Source organism: Dendropsophus ebraccatus, chromosome 3 (genome assembly GCF_027789765.1).
Source record: "Dendropsophus ebraccatus isolate aDenEbr1 chromosome 3, aDenEbr1.pat, whole genome shotgun sequence".
NCBI classification, from domain to species: domain Eukaryota; kingdom Metazoa; phylum Chordata; class Amphibia; order Anura; family Hylidae; genus Dendropsophus; species Dendropsophus ebraccatus.
In genome coordinates, this window is record NC_091456.1 from 68,206,998 (window position 1) to 68,223,234 (window position 16,237).

The window sequence follows — 16,237 nt, forward strand, 5'->3', positions numbered from 1 at the left end:
CCCCCCATAAGAGTGCCTTCTCATGGATGGATGGATAATAATTCACAGCTTCATGGCTGTCAGATCATATTCATGTCATATCTGTGTGTTACATTCATATATGTAAGTAGTATGTTGTACAAAATACAAATGTGAGACAATTAAACACAATGTTAAAATGCTCTTGTCTCCAGTTTGAATGGGGTTTTGCAGCTCAGTTTCATTGAATTGAACGGAGCTGAACTGCAATACCACACACAACCTGGGGACAGGTGTGGTGCTGTTTTTCCAAGAAAGTAGTTGTGCTTTTCCTAACCCCAGACAACTACATCCTATTTTCTCTGGTCCCCTAGGCAGCTGCTTATCGTGCCTAGCCCTGTCACACACTTAGTACAATGTTTGTTTCCAGTAGATACAATGATATAAAAATAGAAGGGTATGCATATACAGATGAATTCTTCCCTCTGCTGTAGCCCTTATTAATGTACTGCTCACTATCTAGGCATGATTATAGCTCTGTATAAATAAAAGCTACTGAACTTGGAGGTAGAGCCAAATTAAGCATTAGTTACAGTAGGTTATTGCCTGCAAGTGGCCTACACTGAGAAGCTATCATACAGACCAGGCGTCTAACTGACACATAATAAAAAGACAAAATTAGAACAGAGAAATGAAGAAAACCAGCCTAGTTTATCCCCTGATTTCTTTTTTTTAATTTTCTCACATTTATTGTAAAATAATGAACTTTGAACTTTTTGATTATGGTTGAGAAAAACACTCATAAAAAATGTATAACTGTCAGTAAGACCCCTTTTTTGGCAATGCCTGAAGGGGTGAAAACAATAATATCCACTTACCTCCCTGGCTCCAACCCTGCCATCTGCTCCAGTCCACTGCTTTGTAAGGCAAGTTGATGTTATTGTCTTCGACCCCCAGACGGGATACCCCTTTAAACTTTGAATACTGAGCAAATTCAGCCTGCTGCCACTACTGGACTGGTGGGGGTCCAGTCCTGGGAAACATTGTATTATTGTATTATTTTTTAAAAATTTATTAGAATTTTATTGCATGACATACTGTAAGTATTTGATCACCTACCAACCAACAAGAATTTTGGCTCTCACAGGCCTTTTAGTTTTTCTGTAAGGGTCCATTTACAAAGAAAGATTATCTGACAGATTATCTGACAAAGGTTTGAAGCCAAAGCCAGGAACAAAGGACTATAAACAGAGATCAGGTCATAATAGAAAGCCTAAGATTTCTCCTCTTTTCAAATCCATTCCTGGCTTTGGCTTCAAATCTTTGTCAGATAATCTGTCAGATAATCTTCCTGTGTAAATGGACCCTTGGAAGTCCTCCTACTCTCCACTCGTTACCTGTATTATTGCATCTGTTTGAAATCATTACCCGTATTTAAAAAAAAACAACTTTATCATCATGGCCAAGATCAAAGAGCTATATAAGGACACCTGGGACAAAATTGTAGACCTGCACAAAGCTGAGATGGGTTACAGGACAAAAGGGAAGAAGCTTTGTGAGGAGGCAACAACGTGGTCTGGAGTTCTATGCAAAATTTTGCTTTGTGGGGTAAGGATGATTTTGAAAAAGGTCCCCCTACTCCAAGCCCAGGCCCATTGAAAGTTTGCAAATGCCCATCTGGATGATCCAGAGGAGGCATAGGTAAAGGTCATGTGGTTAGATGAGACCAAAATAAAACTATTTTGTAATAAGTCCACTCGCCATGTTTGGAAGAAGACAAAGGATGAGTACAACCCCAAGAACACAGTCCTAACTATGAAACATGGGGGTTTAAATATCATACTTCTCTGGTGTTTTTCTGCAAAGGGGACGGGACACTTGCACCATATCGAAGGGAGGATGAATGGGGCCATGTATCATGAATATTTGGCCAATTACCTCCGTCCAACAGTAAAAGCAGTAAAGATAAGTCATGGCTGGGTTTGCCAGCATGACAATGACCCCAAACACACAGCCAGGGTAACTAAGTAAAAAATAATCATTTCAAGATCCTGAAGTGGCCTAGCCAGTCTCCAGACTGAACCAAATAGAAAATCTTCAGTGAGATCTGAAACTCAATGTTGCTCAGCGATAACCCCAAAACCTGAAGGATCTGGATGGAGAAATGGAGCAAAATTCCTGCTGCAGTGTTTTCAAACTTGTTCCCCTGCAAAAATCCTGCATGTCTGGGCTCTAGTGGGGGATTTTTTAAGAGATGCCTTCATAAGTGCACACAATAATCACAGCTTACCTGAATACGTTTTTTTTTTTTTTTTTTTTTTTGCAGGATAATCCAGTGGGTGTTTGTGCAAAAACACTGTGAAAAAGTGTGAAAAATGTTCTTAACATTTTTGAACAGTTAGGTTACTGTCATCCAAATCAACAGACATATCAGTTTACCCATAAGCCTTTGTCTGCTGCTTAAATAGCACCAATATATTCTGTAGAGCTGTAGAGACTCCTGTTTCTATTGGGACTCAGAATCTAATATTCCAGTCTTACACCATATATAATATTTATGTATAATCACGTAACCTATTGTTATATGTTTTTAGTGTGTGAGAAGAAGCTGGAATGCATGGAGACAATCTGCACGGTCACATACAATATACAAAGTTAATGCAGATGTTTTTTAAATCCTTTATTCCAGTTCTGCAAGTAACATTACAGTTGTTTGTGTTTGTGTGCGTGTACAGTATGTAGTATTTCTCATATTTCCTTTTCATGAAAGTAAAGTAAGGATAATTTCATGAAAACAATTCACAATAACGGTCTTTATTTTTTCTAACCGTAGGTTAAAAGTGACATAATGTCAAAATGAAGAATTTTCTTCTTGAATGGGAGGTCGGGGCCTTTTCCTATAAAAATGTCTCATTAGTATAATTGCTTACTAATGTAATTTTTAGAAGGGAAAAAATGTGTTTAGAGAAACATGAAATATCATATCATGGCAGCATATACCCCAGCTCTAATGCTTTAACCTTTTATTTAGTACCACAAAGCACTTCAAATGTATGAGTATTATCCAGCAAGTTCTTATGATAAAGTTAAGCTACATATTGGGGTTGAGCTGTTATGCAAACACCATAAATCTAAAGGAGCACAAAAAAAATCAGTGGCTGGATAATAAATTGTCAGTAAACATAGGTTACATTAATGTACTTTGGTGAATCGAGAAAGATTTAGTTGCTTCATTCAGAAATTAAAAACAAAAAATTAAGGAATAGTGAAAAAACAATTATTTGTTATTAGATTGCTTTATTCAAATGCCTATAAATATGTTTTAAAAACCATACATTAAAGATGACATTATTATTAAACTTATAGGGCAACAAATGCTGAGAAGCACAAGGTATTCAGTGAGCAGTAGACCCAGCAGACGGAAGGAACGCCAGATCCTCACTGAATGTTACACTGTCAAGACCATTCAGTCTATCAGTCTGTTAAAGTTGACTTATTACAATAAATGAAGACTGCAGAACCATGAGTCTACTCGGGTTTATTAAGTTTTCTCTGTGTACAATGTTTATGCTCTAGATCATGGGAACAAGTTGACTATGTCATTGGAGGAGGTGGTGCCATCAGGCCTGCTCTATGCACTGTGCTCCCACTTATTGCGAGATTACAGCATAGAGATGCTTATACAGAAAAAAAGGGAGGAAAGCCCACACCAGTGACGCTGAAATGAATGTCGCAACACAAAATGGCGCCATGGGACGTGACAACAAGGATTTATCTCCAACTACAAAATATGCAGAGGACGTAGTGGGGGTGGACTGTAAGGTCCAGTTCACACTGAAGAATCAGTGCTTAATCAGCAAGGAAAGTGTTCCGGGCAGAAAGTGTTCTTGCGGAATTCCGCATGGAATTCTCACGGAATTCCAGGAAGAAAATATTCCGCCCAGAATCACGTCTGGTGGAATTCTGCAGTAACTTATTTCTCATTTCATTAAATTATTTCATTTATTCCAATTCCGCGCTGACTTTCCGCCAGCATTCTGCCCTAATTCTACGCTAATTCCACACTGAATAGTCACAGCTGAATTCATTTCAACGGGATTCTGGTAGCAAAATCCGCCAGAAGAATTGACATGTCAATTTTTCTGGCAGAAAGCGGATCTGCCGCTGAAAATTCCATGCAGAATTTCCTCTGTGTGGACTGCAGGGAGCAAATGTCATTGAACTCAATGGAATTTAGCTCTGCACTATATTTTCAGGCGGAATTTTCAGTGAGGAATTAGCGCTTAAATTCAGCGCTGATTCCTCAGTGTGAACTGGCCCTTAAAAAAAGTGTGAGAACTTGTAACATGATACAATGTTATTGTTTGGCTGGTCTTCCTGAGATCAGTGATCTGTTTCTCTTATGGCCCTACTAGGCATTGCTCCCACCTAGCCAAAATCCTGCTCCACACTGATGAGGGGCAACAACCCGAAACACCTGTATGTGGATGGATACATGGCCTTGGTTTTTCCTTTCTCATAACATTTACTTATAGGGCCACTTAATATGGTGGTTTTGGTGGTTTCCTTACAGGAGCCACCCCTTGGCCGGGTCCTTCCCGGAGGAATATTTGGCTAGTCCTGTGTTTTGAGACTCTTCAATGAGGCTCCACAGGCACTTCTTCTGCATAAACTTGTAACATGATGTCATTCGACTGTTGTATAATTTGAGGTGGTGGGTCTCCTGTGCAAAAAATGATATCTGACCGAAGTACCAGATAAATTCCTAATAATCTAAAGAAGAACAAAATGTATTTATTAATTGCTACACTAGTAGTAAAGAAACATCTAATCATAACATTGTCAGAACCAAATACTTTTGTGCTTACCTCCCAGGCTTCTGCTGGGCTGCTGGCATCTAACCAATTAGTAACCAGCTCACTTCTGAGACCTGGTGCAGTGACATTGCAGGCCCATGCAGCCAATCAGCAACTGCAGCGGTGTCCCGCCTCAGTCGCTGATTAGATCGGCGTGCCAGTAACATAATGGCGCCCAGATCTCAGAAGTAGCTGAACAGTCGGATGGAGACCCGCAGTGCTGTGGGAGCCGGAAAGGTAAGGGCACTTTAAATATTTTCAAGCTCCCCTGGAATACCGCTTAAATTTCAGTAATATTATTACATCTGATATACTATTTACTTTTAAGATGAAAGCATGTGTTTACTGTATGATGGTTACGTATCATATCGGTTTTAATAATTCTGAGTAAAAAAGATGAAAAATAGATTTCATATTTTGTACATGAAGCAAAATGATATATGACATGAGTGTATTTTTGCCTCGCGGATTATTTTTAAGCAGCTCAGCTAACTCTTCTTTCGTGACACACAAAAACTCATGACTGGTAGTCACACACTTCTCAGTTTGATTAATACCTACAGGAATTCTAGATCCTTAATCCCCAAATCACATGACCAAAGCAATTATCAGTCATTTCACTGCGGCTTTTCTAATATGTCTTGTAAAGAACAATAATGTAAATTAGAATTCATTCATTATTATGTAACTGTCTATAAGGTAACTTTCTTTAGAATGCATTGCTATTTTACCCCGAAAATTTCATTCTTTGACCACTTTCACATGGCAGTATTTAAATCAGTATTAGTAAGCCACAACGAGGAGCAAAACTTAGAAGAGTTACAATTTTTTCTAAGATGCGTTTTGCGTTTGTTGCAATCCGTATTTTGGCCTAGCCTATAAATACTGATGTAAAACAATGACCAAACATATGGTTTATTATAGTGGCCTTACTCCTATGTCTTTTTAATAATATACAAAGGCTCTACTTAGCGGTAATGCTGACTTATTTTATTCTATGCATTATATCCACAAAACCCAGACCCCTACAATTCAAAACACCCAATTCCCTTGATTAAAAATTAAAGTGTCACTGTCGTGAAATTTTTTTTGCAGAAATCAATAGTACAGGCGATTTTAAGAAACTTTGTAATTGGGTTTATTAGCCGAAAAATTAATTTTTATCATGAAAAAGCAGTTTGAAGCTCCTCCCCTGTCTTTATTGTTCTCCAATAAAGAAACCAAAACAGGACAACAAAGAGTTAATTAAAAGCTACAACACAGGCTCTTTCATCTGACAGTCACCACTGAGCTATCTGACCTCTGAATAGCTCCCCCACTGAGGAATCCTTTGTTCTCTGTTTTCTGCTGTTGACATTTCTGCTCCTTCTCTTTTCCCCCCTCCCCTCTTCATAGAACAGACAGGACACGTCTGATTTAGATCTCCTAATCTCTTGAGTGAAAGACAGAAAGGAGAGGAGGGGGGGGACCTGGGAAAAGGCTTTTTACATGCAGATAATGGCAGATTTGGCTAAAAAACCCAATTACAAAGTTTCTTAAAATCGCCTGGACTATTGATTTCTGCAAAAAAAAAATTCACGACAGTGACTCTTTAAGGAACCTAACAAAATTTGTTTAAAGAGGTTTCACTCAAATCAGATGTCAAATTTGTGTTGGGCTTGGCAGCCAAATTAGACTTAGTCCTACAGTCCACTTAATAAGCCAGCTGCAGAGCACCCAGCATAATTAAGGCCATAAAGTAAGCAATCATGCATCAGAATGACACATCAAAATGACAGGACACTAGGGCACTTACAGGACCATTTTTAACAACAGGCAATAGAGTGCAACCCAAGGCACCAACAATCTGGATACAAGCTGAATGGGCATTTTTTAACTGTAAACATGGTCATAGGATGACATGACTTATGCACCCTCCACCAGTGCAAGAAAGGACGACAAAAGACCAGAGTGCTGCACAGTAGGCCGGAGAAGGTTACAATGTATGCCTCGCTGCTGAGAAAGACTATTCCAGGAGTCCCTGCTCTTGTACCAATTCACCTGAGGCTAATCACACAAAAAAATCTATTTCAGACAAATCTATACATTTTTTATTCTAAACAAATATGATTCAATTCACTTATCTGTACTCATGATCATCTGTTTGGTTCACTGGAACCACTGGTCATCTGAATCAAGCTTTAGTGTAAGACAGTACAAGCAGACAGTTACTAACACAATTCCAGAGCCCATGCACACAGAATATATAGTCCTATATTTGGACAACCAGAAGTAATAATAAACAAGTTGTTAGTATTTTGTAAAGTTGATTATTTTGAGAGTATTATACATTTTGTTGTTGTTGTTCTTTACACTTGATCCTTATTTACTAGAATATAACCTGTCTATTACATTTTCTGAAAAGAAGAATTTAGCGATGACCGAACCTTTTAAAAGTTTGGGTTTGCAGGTTTGGTAAACTTTGGCGTAAAGGTTTGGGTTCATTTGAACCGAACCTTATTCGAACCACACTAAAACAGCTAAACAATTCTAGCTACAATTGTGGGACTATAGGGGTTCTTTTGCAGTGAAAATCACATTTAAAATGTACATTTTTCAAATGTTCCATATGATCCACTATCATCATACTGGGAGGCACCATGGAACATGGACAATGGATAATGTAAGTGACACTCCATTGGACCGGGGGGCAGTAGTCGCACTGAGGCCGTCATGCTATGAGCACGCTGCAGCCCCACTGAGGCAGTCAGGCTTTCCTAAAGGTGCAGCAGTCCTACTGAGGCTTGCAGCATTTGATTACCAGTGGCTGAAGAAGTTGGATGCAGCCCTAGGGAGTTCTGGAACACATGGTTACAGCTGTGGCTATATCCATGTTTTCCAGGCACCGTTACAGCTGCATCAAACTTCTTCAGTCATCAGTAATCAAATGCCGCACAATTGGTTCCCAAATAACCCAAGCTTGCTTGAGGTTCACTCATCTCTAGTGACTGTGTTTTCTCCATTTCCTGAACGTATCCTCCTATAGTGATCTGCACTAAGACAATAGTGCAAAAAATAACATTTTACTCTAATCTCTAATAGTCACAATTAGACTACGACTGGACCATAAAAGTTTTTTTTTTCACCTTACACCTTAACTGACATAGTTGTACTGGTAGGGCATGTCAAGTGAAATATTTTTGCAAATTCATACATTCATTTAGCAAACTTGCCTCTTTTTCCTGATATGCTGCCCTTTTCCTCCTATTGTTGACAGCTTGTTGTATATGTTACTGACTACCTCTCAGCTCTAATAGCAGTTGTCTGGGGAATGATAGATAGATAGATAGATAGATAGATAGATAGATAGATAGATAGATAGATAGATAGATAGATGTAAGTAAAGGAAATGACTACAGCACTCCTGTGTACATAGATGATCAAATACTTCAAAACGATTGTTTTATCAGAGACAGCTGGATTTGTCAACTTTTCTACCCAAAACACCAGTGCAGTTTATAATAGTATAAAATGGGTTTTGTTTTAGGGATACTTTTTTGCTAGTTTGTCAAAACTTTTTATTCTCTTAAGATTTCAACACAAAGGGAATATGAGCCGTAATTCTGTGCGGAGCCCCATCATGTCTATGCTGCAGTCGCAGCTCACCAGTTTAATGGTAAAACGGACCCACTGCAGTTAGGTCTCTATACTGGTGACACCCCTATGAAGCTATTGTTTAAAATGAAAGCTCTGCCCCCCTCAAAATGTTTCGGCACTTTCAGTGCCTTTATCAAGATGTCAGCACTGAGCTTCACACGCTGCTCTGAGGTTTTTAAAACCTCTCATACTGACATTAGTGTGCTGCTCTTCCTGAACCCATGAGAACTTTGCAAAGTTCAGAACGAATCTGGGTTTGGGAGGCTCAGTTTGCTCATTTCTAATATTGGTGTGTCACCAGTATAGAGCCCTAACTGCAAGGCGGCCTGGTGATCTGCGGCTGCAGCATAGACTTCATTAGTGCGATCAAACTGTTCAAGAAAAGTTAAGTTCCATTCGAACATTGCAATTTTCTCAAACTTGAACAGAACATTTTACTGTTCGTACAAGTTAACGTTCGAGTTCGAGTTCACGTTTGAGCGCCTTTTTTAAGCCAATTAGCGCAGAGCCCATAGAAGCATCAGAGATGTCATTGCTAAGGTATAGGGGTCTCACTGGCTGCTAAAATCAGATGACCAGCTCACAAATATATATCACTGTGATGCATTCTGGATGCCATTTCCAGCTCACTTACTGTGCTGTACAGACTGCTCTCTGTCTGCTTGCATGCTGCTATTAAGCTTAGTTAGTTAGTTAGTTAGTTAGTTAGTTAGTTAGGTAGGTAGTTAGTAGGGTGTTTAGCAAGCTTAGGGGCAAGCTTAGACTGATGGTGCATTTACACAGTCAGATTTATCTGACAAATCTTTGAAGCCAAAACCAGGAACAGACTATAAAGAGGGATCAGGTCATAAAAGAAAGACTTGGATCTATCCTCTTTTCAAATCCATTCCTGGCTTTGGCTTCCAAAATCTGTCAGATAAATCTTTCTGTGTAAGCACACCATTAGGGTCCATTTGCACAGAAAGATTATCTGACAGATTATCTGCCAAAGATTTGAAGCCAAAGCCAGGAAAAGACTATAAACAGAGATCAAGTCATAAAGGAAAGCCTGTGATTTCTCTGTTCTTCAAATCTTTGGCAGATAAGCTTTCTGTGTAAGGGTGCATGCACACTATGGAATTCCCGCGTTTGACATTCGGCGGATTCCGTTGCTCGTACCCGCACGCGGAGGCGCGCATCTCCTCCCATGCCATAGACACTATTCTTTGCACGTGCAGATTCCGCATTCCGCCGAAAGAAGTGACGTGAATTCTTTCGGCGGAATGCGGAATCCGCCCGTGCATAGAATAGTGTCTATAGCACGGGCGGAGATGCGGGTCGCCGTGTGCGGGTTCAAGCGTTTGAATCCTCTGTGCGTCATATGCGGGAGTTCGGTTGTGTGCACGCACCCTAAACGGTCCCTTAGTTAGCTAGCATCTTCCTGTCCATAGACAGCAATACTTCGGTTTTGTATTGCTGGCTGCATGTTGGATTTGCCAATTCAAACTCAGTGTCCAAAAGTCTATTTTTGGCAGTTTACATTGATGAAGACCTGTCTAAAAAAGGCCCCACATCTGTTATACCCATTAACTTATGATACATAGGATTTGCTTAGTGCTATTTATCCAGAATGGGTATATGTGTTTTTTAGTCAGTTTACATTGGTGGAGACCTGTATAAAAAAAAAATGTCTCCACATCTGTTATACGAATTAATCAATCATACATAGGAGTTGCTTAGTGAAATTTATCCTGAGAGAATAATTTCTTTAATAAAAAATAGTCTTCACATCTGTTATAGGAATAGATCAATCGTACATTTGAATTGCTTCGTGAAATCTATCCTGAGTGGGTACATGTGTACTTTCCATGAATCTGTTGCCAGTTCACCAGTTGTTCTTCCTTGGACCTGTTTTGGTAGATACTGGAAATACTCCAAGACCTGTCCTTTTGAAGATGCTTGCACCCAGTTCTATAAGCATGACAATTTGCCTTTTAAAAGGTTTGCCAGTTCATATTATGTCAGTCTGAAAGAAAGAGGAGAAATAGAGAGACAAAAGTTGGGGTATAATAAATGTCTCCATTGAACTACATAGGTTAAAATATACATACACATTGAGGCTGGGTTCACACACAGTATATTTCAGTCTGTATTGTGGTCCTCATATTGCAACTAAAACCAGGAGTGGATTGAAAACACAGAAAGGCTCTGCTCACACAATGATGAAATTGAGTGGATGGCCGCCATTTAATGGCAAAAATGCTGTTATTTTAAAACAATGGCTGTTGTATTGAAATAGTGGCAATTATTTACCGTTATATACGGTGGCCATCCACTCAGTTTCAACATTGTGTGAACAGAGCCTTTCTGTGTTATTAATCCATTCCTGGTTGAGGTTGCAAAATACTGAGCACATACTGAATTAAATATACTGTGTGTGAACACAGCCCAATAGGTAAATCTGTTGCTGCAAACTTATAACATCTAGACACAATGACATGTGAGTGGAAAAGATAGAAAACAACTACAAAATTGTCTAGTTTTCCTATAATATACACAGTATATATACCAGTCTACCTCAGGAGCTGGTCACAACAAAAACAGTAGAGGGCTTTAAAACAGGCCTTGACAAGTTCTTAGACCAAAATAACTTAAATGCATATATATAGAACCTATCACCCCTCCCCCTTCCCTGTATCCATCCCCTCCTTGTATTCCCCCCCTTCCCTGTATCCATCCCCTCCTTGGTTGAACTTGATGGACATGTGTCTTTTTTCAACCGTATTAACTATGTAACTATGTAACTATGTTCTCATGTCAGCAAAGTTATACCAAAATTACTCTATTTGTACTTCAAAAATTAGCAACTTTAGTTCTAAAATGCACTATTTTTACACTGTTGCAGGCATAACATTAAAAATCCCTCCATTTACATTGCTTTCACATGGCAGAGTCCTGTGACCTCTCAGAGGGAGGGTAACATCAGCTGACATTCTCTACAAAAGATGTGGTGTGCCTCTTATACGTAACCACACAAGGTGAGGGTTTTTTTCTTTTTTCCAGCTCTCTTGTGACAAACATGCTGCCCTATACAGAGCTTTTTGGTGTTCTCTTTAAGGGCTTTGCTAATATATCATCATTGTTTGGGTTAAATAGACAGATCAAGTGTGTCTTAGTAATAACTATGAACTGATGCAGCTTAAGACAATTTTTAAAAAATATTAATAAAGGAACATTTAAAATTAAACAAAGCTTTTACAATACTATAGAATACAAATCAGTACTAAAAGTGTCAACCCCAGTGAAAGCTACAATTATCGAGGTTTTCTTCAGGAAACTGAAACCTAAATTACAAGTGAAAACATTAGTCATATTTTGTCTTTGTAGAATGACACGTTGGTGAAGGACAATAAGAATGTTCATTTAAACTCCTACTGTTAATGGATTTCTTAGCATAACAATAGGAGCAGCACTCAAAGTCTTCCGGGAAGTTCCGAGTGTTGATTTAAAAGGATTAAATACTGTACCAAGAGGCTAATAACTTAATAGTCTTGTATTCAATATGTAATCCAATTTAAACAGTAGGTTGTCAAAAAGTCAATAGACATTAAACAGTAAACCCAAAAGACTAGAAGACATTCATAATCAATTTCACTGCATTATTCAAAACAACAAAATACTTGCTTATTGTTTCAAGGATTAGAAGCTTAAGCATGTCGCATCAAGATATTTAGACATATCTGTTATATTGTTGTATGCTTGCACTAGTCTTAAATTTTGTAATTATTTGCCCAACTAGAAGCAATTTCTGCCTGTAGAAATCTGGTTGATTTAATATAAGTAAAATAAGCTTTAGGCCTGCTTAACAGACAGTAAGACCCTAAATGGATCTGAAATACAGATATAATATTAATAAAATTACATCAGCCATGAGGAAGCACATGAAGTAGTGCAAAATGGCATATGAGTTCCGTTTCTTGAGCCATGATGTAAAGAAAAAAGTCTAAAGTTTTTAATACGTTGGTGAGTGCTGCATATCTTCTTTTCTTTTCATGTTGGATTTACATATGGACTTTGTCTTTATATTTATGAATTTTCTGAGCACAGGCAAGATCAGTAGGTCATCTAGCCTAGCAGCACCTCTGCCCAAAAGGTCAGGGTAGTGCCGGTGTTTGTTACCTATTGTACTGAGTAAACATTTATATCCTATTTATCCTCTATCCTAAGACAATAAGAAAGGAATTACTAATAGGGCAAAATAGATAGACCAGGTGGTATTTTTCTGCTGACAATCTTTTATGTTTTTTAAATGAGAAAATAAATTTAAATACTGATGAAATACGGATACATCCATATCTTATTCCTAAACTCCAATTAACAGAAAATAGAAGGGGCATATACTGTAGTAATCTGACAAGTGACTGATGTGCTGCATAGGCATGGAGATCACTGATAACACAGTGAGTAACTACTTTTATGTGTATAAAAAATGCTGTCAAGCAATTAATAATAAATTCCCAAAGAAGTACTCTTTCCATAGGCCTCAATGGTATATCACTAGGACATGGCTTCTCAAACTTTTTCTGCTTGGACCTCTTCAGCAAATCTATGTTGATGTCGGGCCTCATGACAAATACATACTGCCGTGCAACACCAAATACTGTCATACCACAGCATGGAGCCATAAACACCATGCAGCTTCACCTGTAGTAAACCCACAGCACAGTGCAGAAATACACATAGTTCCACCTGTAGTAAACCACACCACTAATGCAGAAATAAATGCTGTTCCACCTGTAGTAAAACAACACCACAATGTAGAAATAAATGCTGCTCCACCTGTAGTAATCCCCAACACCACAATGCAGCAATAAATGCTGCTCTATCTGTATTAAACAAACACCATAGTACATTGGTGACCATCAACTATCCTAAATGTTGTCATTGCCATTAATCTATTATGAGGCTCAGTGCCTAGCGCAAAAAAAAAAAAAAAAAAACATAACACATAACATAAAACTTATTTCAAACAATGTTATTTTTTGATGACAAATACACTTTAAGCTCATAAAACTAAGATTACAAGAGGGAAATTAAATATATGGTAAATTAATATTAAATTATCTTTACTAAGTACAAAAATGTACTAAATCCCATGGTCTCAGATGTTATATTTCCTATCCCAGTGTTTTATAAGAAGCTTTGCAACTTTAACAGGCACCTCCTTGACTAATATAAGACATAACGATTTTGTTGTTATCCATGTTAAGATGGGTGTACCTGAAATGTATAAGGAGAACATCCAGGATTTTTGTCATTATAGTTTAGACATGATGCAACTTAGAGAATACTTTATCCCCTAAGGAAAAAAAATGTCCAACAACATCCTGGGTCAAAAAAAAGACGTAGGATGAAAATGTAAAAGGTGGAATACTAAACATTTCTCTAGCTTTAATACTGTAATGCGAGTACTTATCTACATTTGGATAAACTCATGTTCAGTATTAAAACATGAATAATTAAAAAGGTTCGGCCAACTTTTCATGGGGGCCTTTAGACAGAAATGTTGCAGTTAGTAAATCATAAGTAAATCAATTCAAAATAAATCTATTACATGACTATGAATCTACCCACTCTCCTCCCTCTCTCCATAGCACCCAATGCCTAACATGTCTAAAGACCTGTTCCATGACAGTATAATATATGTATGCATGTTTATAAGGGCTTAATTACCTGGCTTCAGTACATCTATATTGTGCTGTCACAGGTTTGCTACTTTAACATAGATGCCCACTATATATAGACTCTATAAGGTATCTCAATGGCCCATGCTCTGTAGACAGCTACAGTATATCTGATACTCTACCCCTAGTATATAGTGTGTGTCTGTGCTACAGCCCTGGGCACCAATCTGACAGCAGGTCCAATTACTATTGGCCCCATTATCCCATGCAAAACTTACTTGAGAAGTCTCAAGTTTCTTTATCCTTTGGCACTTAATTTCTTTAGAACTTTTTCTAAGTTTGAATTTCAGGCTTTAGGGTTTGAATGTTTGGGATTTGAAGTTCCTGAGATAAACTTCCCACTGGAATTATGCATGTAAGTCCATCAGGAGGCAATATATTTTTTATTTTTATTATAATGAGCTGGCCTGGCACTGCTCTCCATTAAGTACTCTTGGCACAGGAATTCCAGTACTGTAACAGAGAGCATGTGGACCTGCTGTGATACTTGACCGATTTAGCTTTGAAAGATGAAAGATCATGATCATGGCCTTTTAGCATGTGCTATTACACCAAATGATTTTTGGCTATAATGGCCGGTAATCAGCCAAGGACGACCGATAATCATTTAGTGTAATAGGGCCCTCAGTGCCCTCTAGGTCTTCACTCTTTATCCATTAGGTCCTTCCCTGGAGGAAATTCTGGCTAGCTCTGTGTTTTGAGACTTACAAACGAGGCTCCATGGACTCTTTTTGCCTCTTTATCCAGGATGCAGAAGCTGGACTACTGCGGCTAGAGGGCACCAGTTCGCTCCACAAGTGTGAATGTCCTGCTGTGAGAAGCAACTGGTTCCCAAAGACCAGACAGAGTCAATGTGAGGCACTGGGGAACAGGCCGAGTAATCATAATCAGCAGACTGGGTCGTCAACTGGAAAGTCAGCACAGAACCAGGGATGAGACGGGTATCATAGTCACAAAGGCGAAGGATCAGGGTAGGTGAATTCAGAGGCAAATAAGGCAATCCGTGTCGGCAACAGGAGAAGCAAACAGACGGGTCAGGCAGGAAGCCTAATCCGAAGTACAGGAACAGGTTAGGATAAACAGGAATTCGGCAGAAATAGCAGACAGACAACTTTGCTACTATGCAACAACTCTCAGGCAAAGAGGAACAGAAGGAGTAAGTTTAAATAGATGCAGGTGGATTGGTGCTCTGGATTGGTGGAAGGCAGTAGCAGGTGAAGACAAGCTGTTCTAGAAATCCAGAGCAGGTGGCTGCGTGCACACCCTAGTGGCCAGAGGTGTCCCTGCAGTAGGAATCACAATGAGGAAGCAGATGCTTCGGAAACAAGAAGAAGCTAGCCTAGACAAGTAGCCCTGGGACCAGCATGGAGTACAGCAGTGGGGCGGACAGGGTGGTGGTGTTGAGCAGGAGCTGGAAGCCACTGCGGGTAGTGAGTAACAAGGTGGTATTACAACAGGGGCGTAGCTATGATTCACGGGGACCCATAGCAAAAACCCCTCCCCTATGCAAAACACAAAGCACTTTGTGTATGTATGTGTATGTATATATATATATATATATATATATATAGATATATATATGTATATATATATACAGTATATGCTGTATATCACAGTATGTAATGTGGCCAAAAAATTTAATCTTTTGTGGCCCGAGGCAAAATCTTGGCTGCAGCCACAAGAGTTAATGGCAGAGAAGAAAGCCAATGGCTGCTTGCTATGACAGTCCACTGTTTTTACCTGTAAAACTATATACAGAGAACAGGTCATAAAGGAAAGACTGGATTTCTCCTCTTTTCAAATCCACTCCTGGGTTTGGCTTCAAATCTTTGGCAGATAATCTGTTGTCAGATCTGTTGGTGAAATATGACCTTTACTGCTTGTGCACTGATAACCCCTGACCTCTGCTTGGAGCATTGCACATTTCCCTACTTGATTGCGCAGACAGAAGTCAGAAGTTATCAGAGGAGATCTCTTTGTCTTCTGCTTGTTAACCCTTTTTTGTTTTGCAGCATGTAAACATTGGGTCACTTACACACTGCAGTACATAAGGGGTTAAGCAGA

The 16,237-nt window shown here is 38.9% G+C and overlaps 1 protein-coding gene across 1 annotated transcript in view; it reads left to right on the forward strand.

Annotated features, from left to right (window-relative positions):
- Nucleotides 1–1,416: 1,416 nt before the first annotated feature.
- The window catches only part of LOC138786506 (uncharacterized), a 65,866-nt gene continuing 51,045 nt past the window's right edge, over nt 1,417–16,237 (forward strand). The window contains exons 1-2 of the mRNA XM_069963488.1: nt 1,417–1,566; nt 1,825–1,977. Of these exons, the coding sequence (XP_069819589.1) occupies nt 1,417–1,566; nt 1,825–1,977 (303 nt within the window). The remainder of the gene's footprint in view (nt 1,567–1,824; nt 1,978–16,237) is intronic.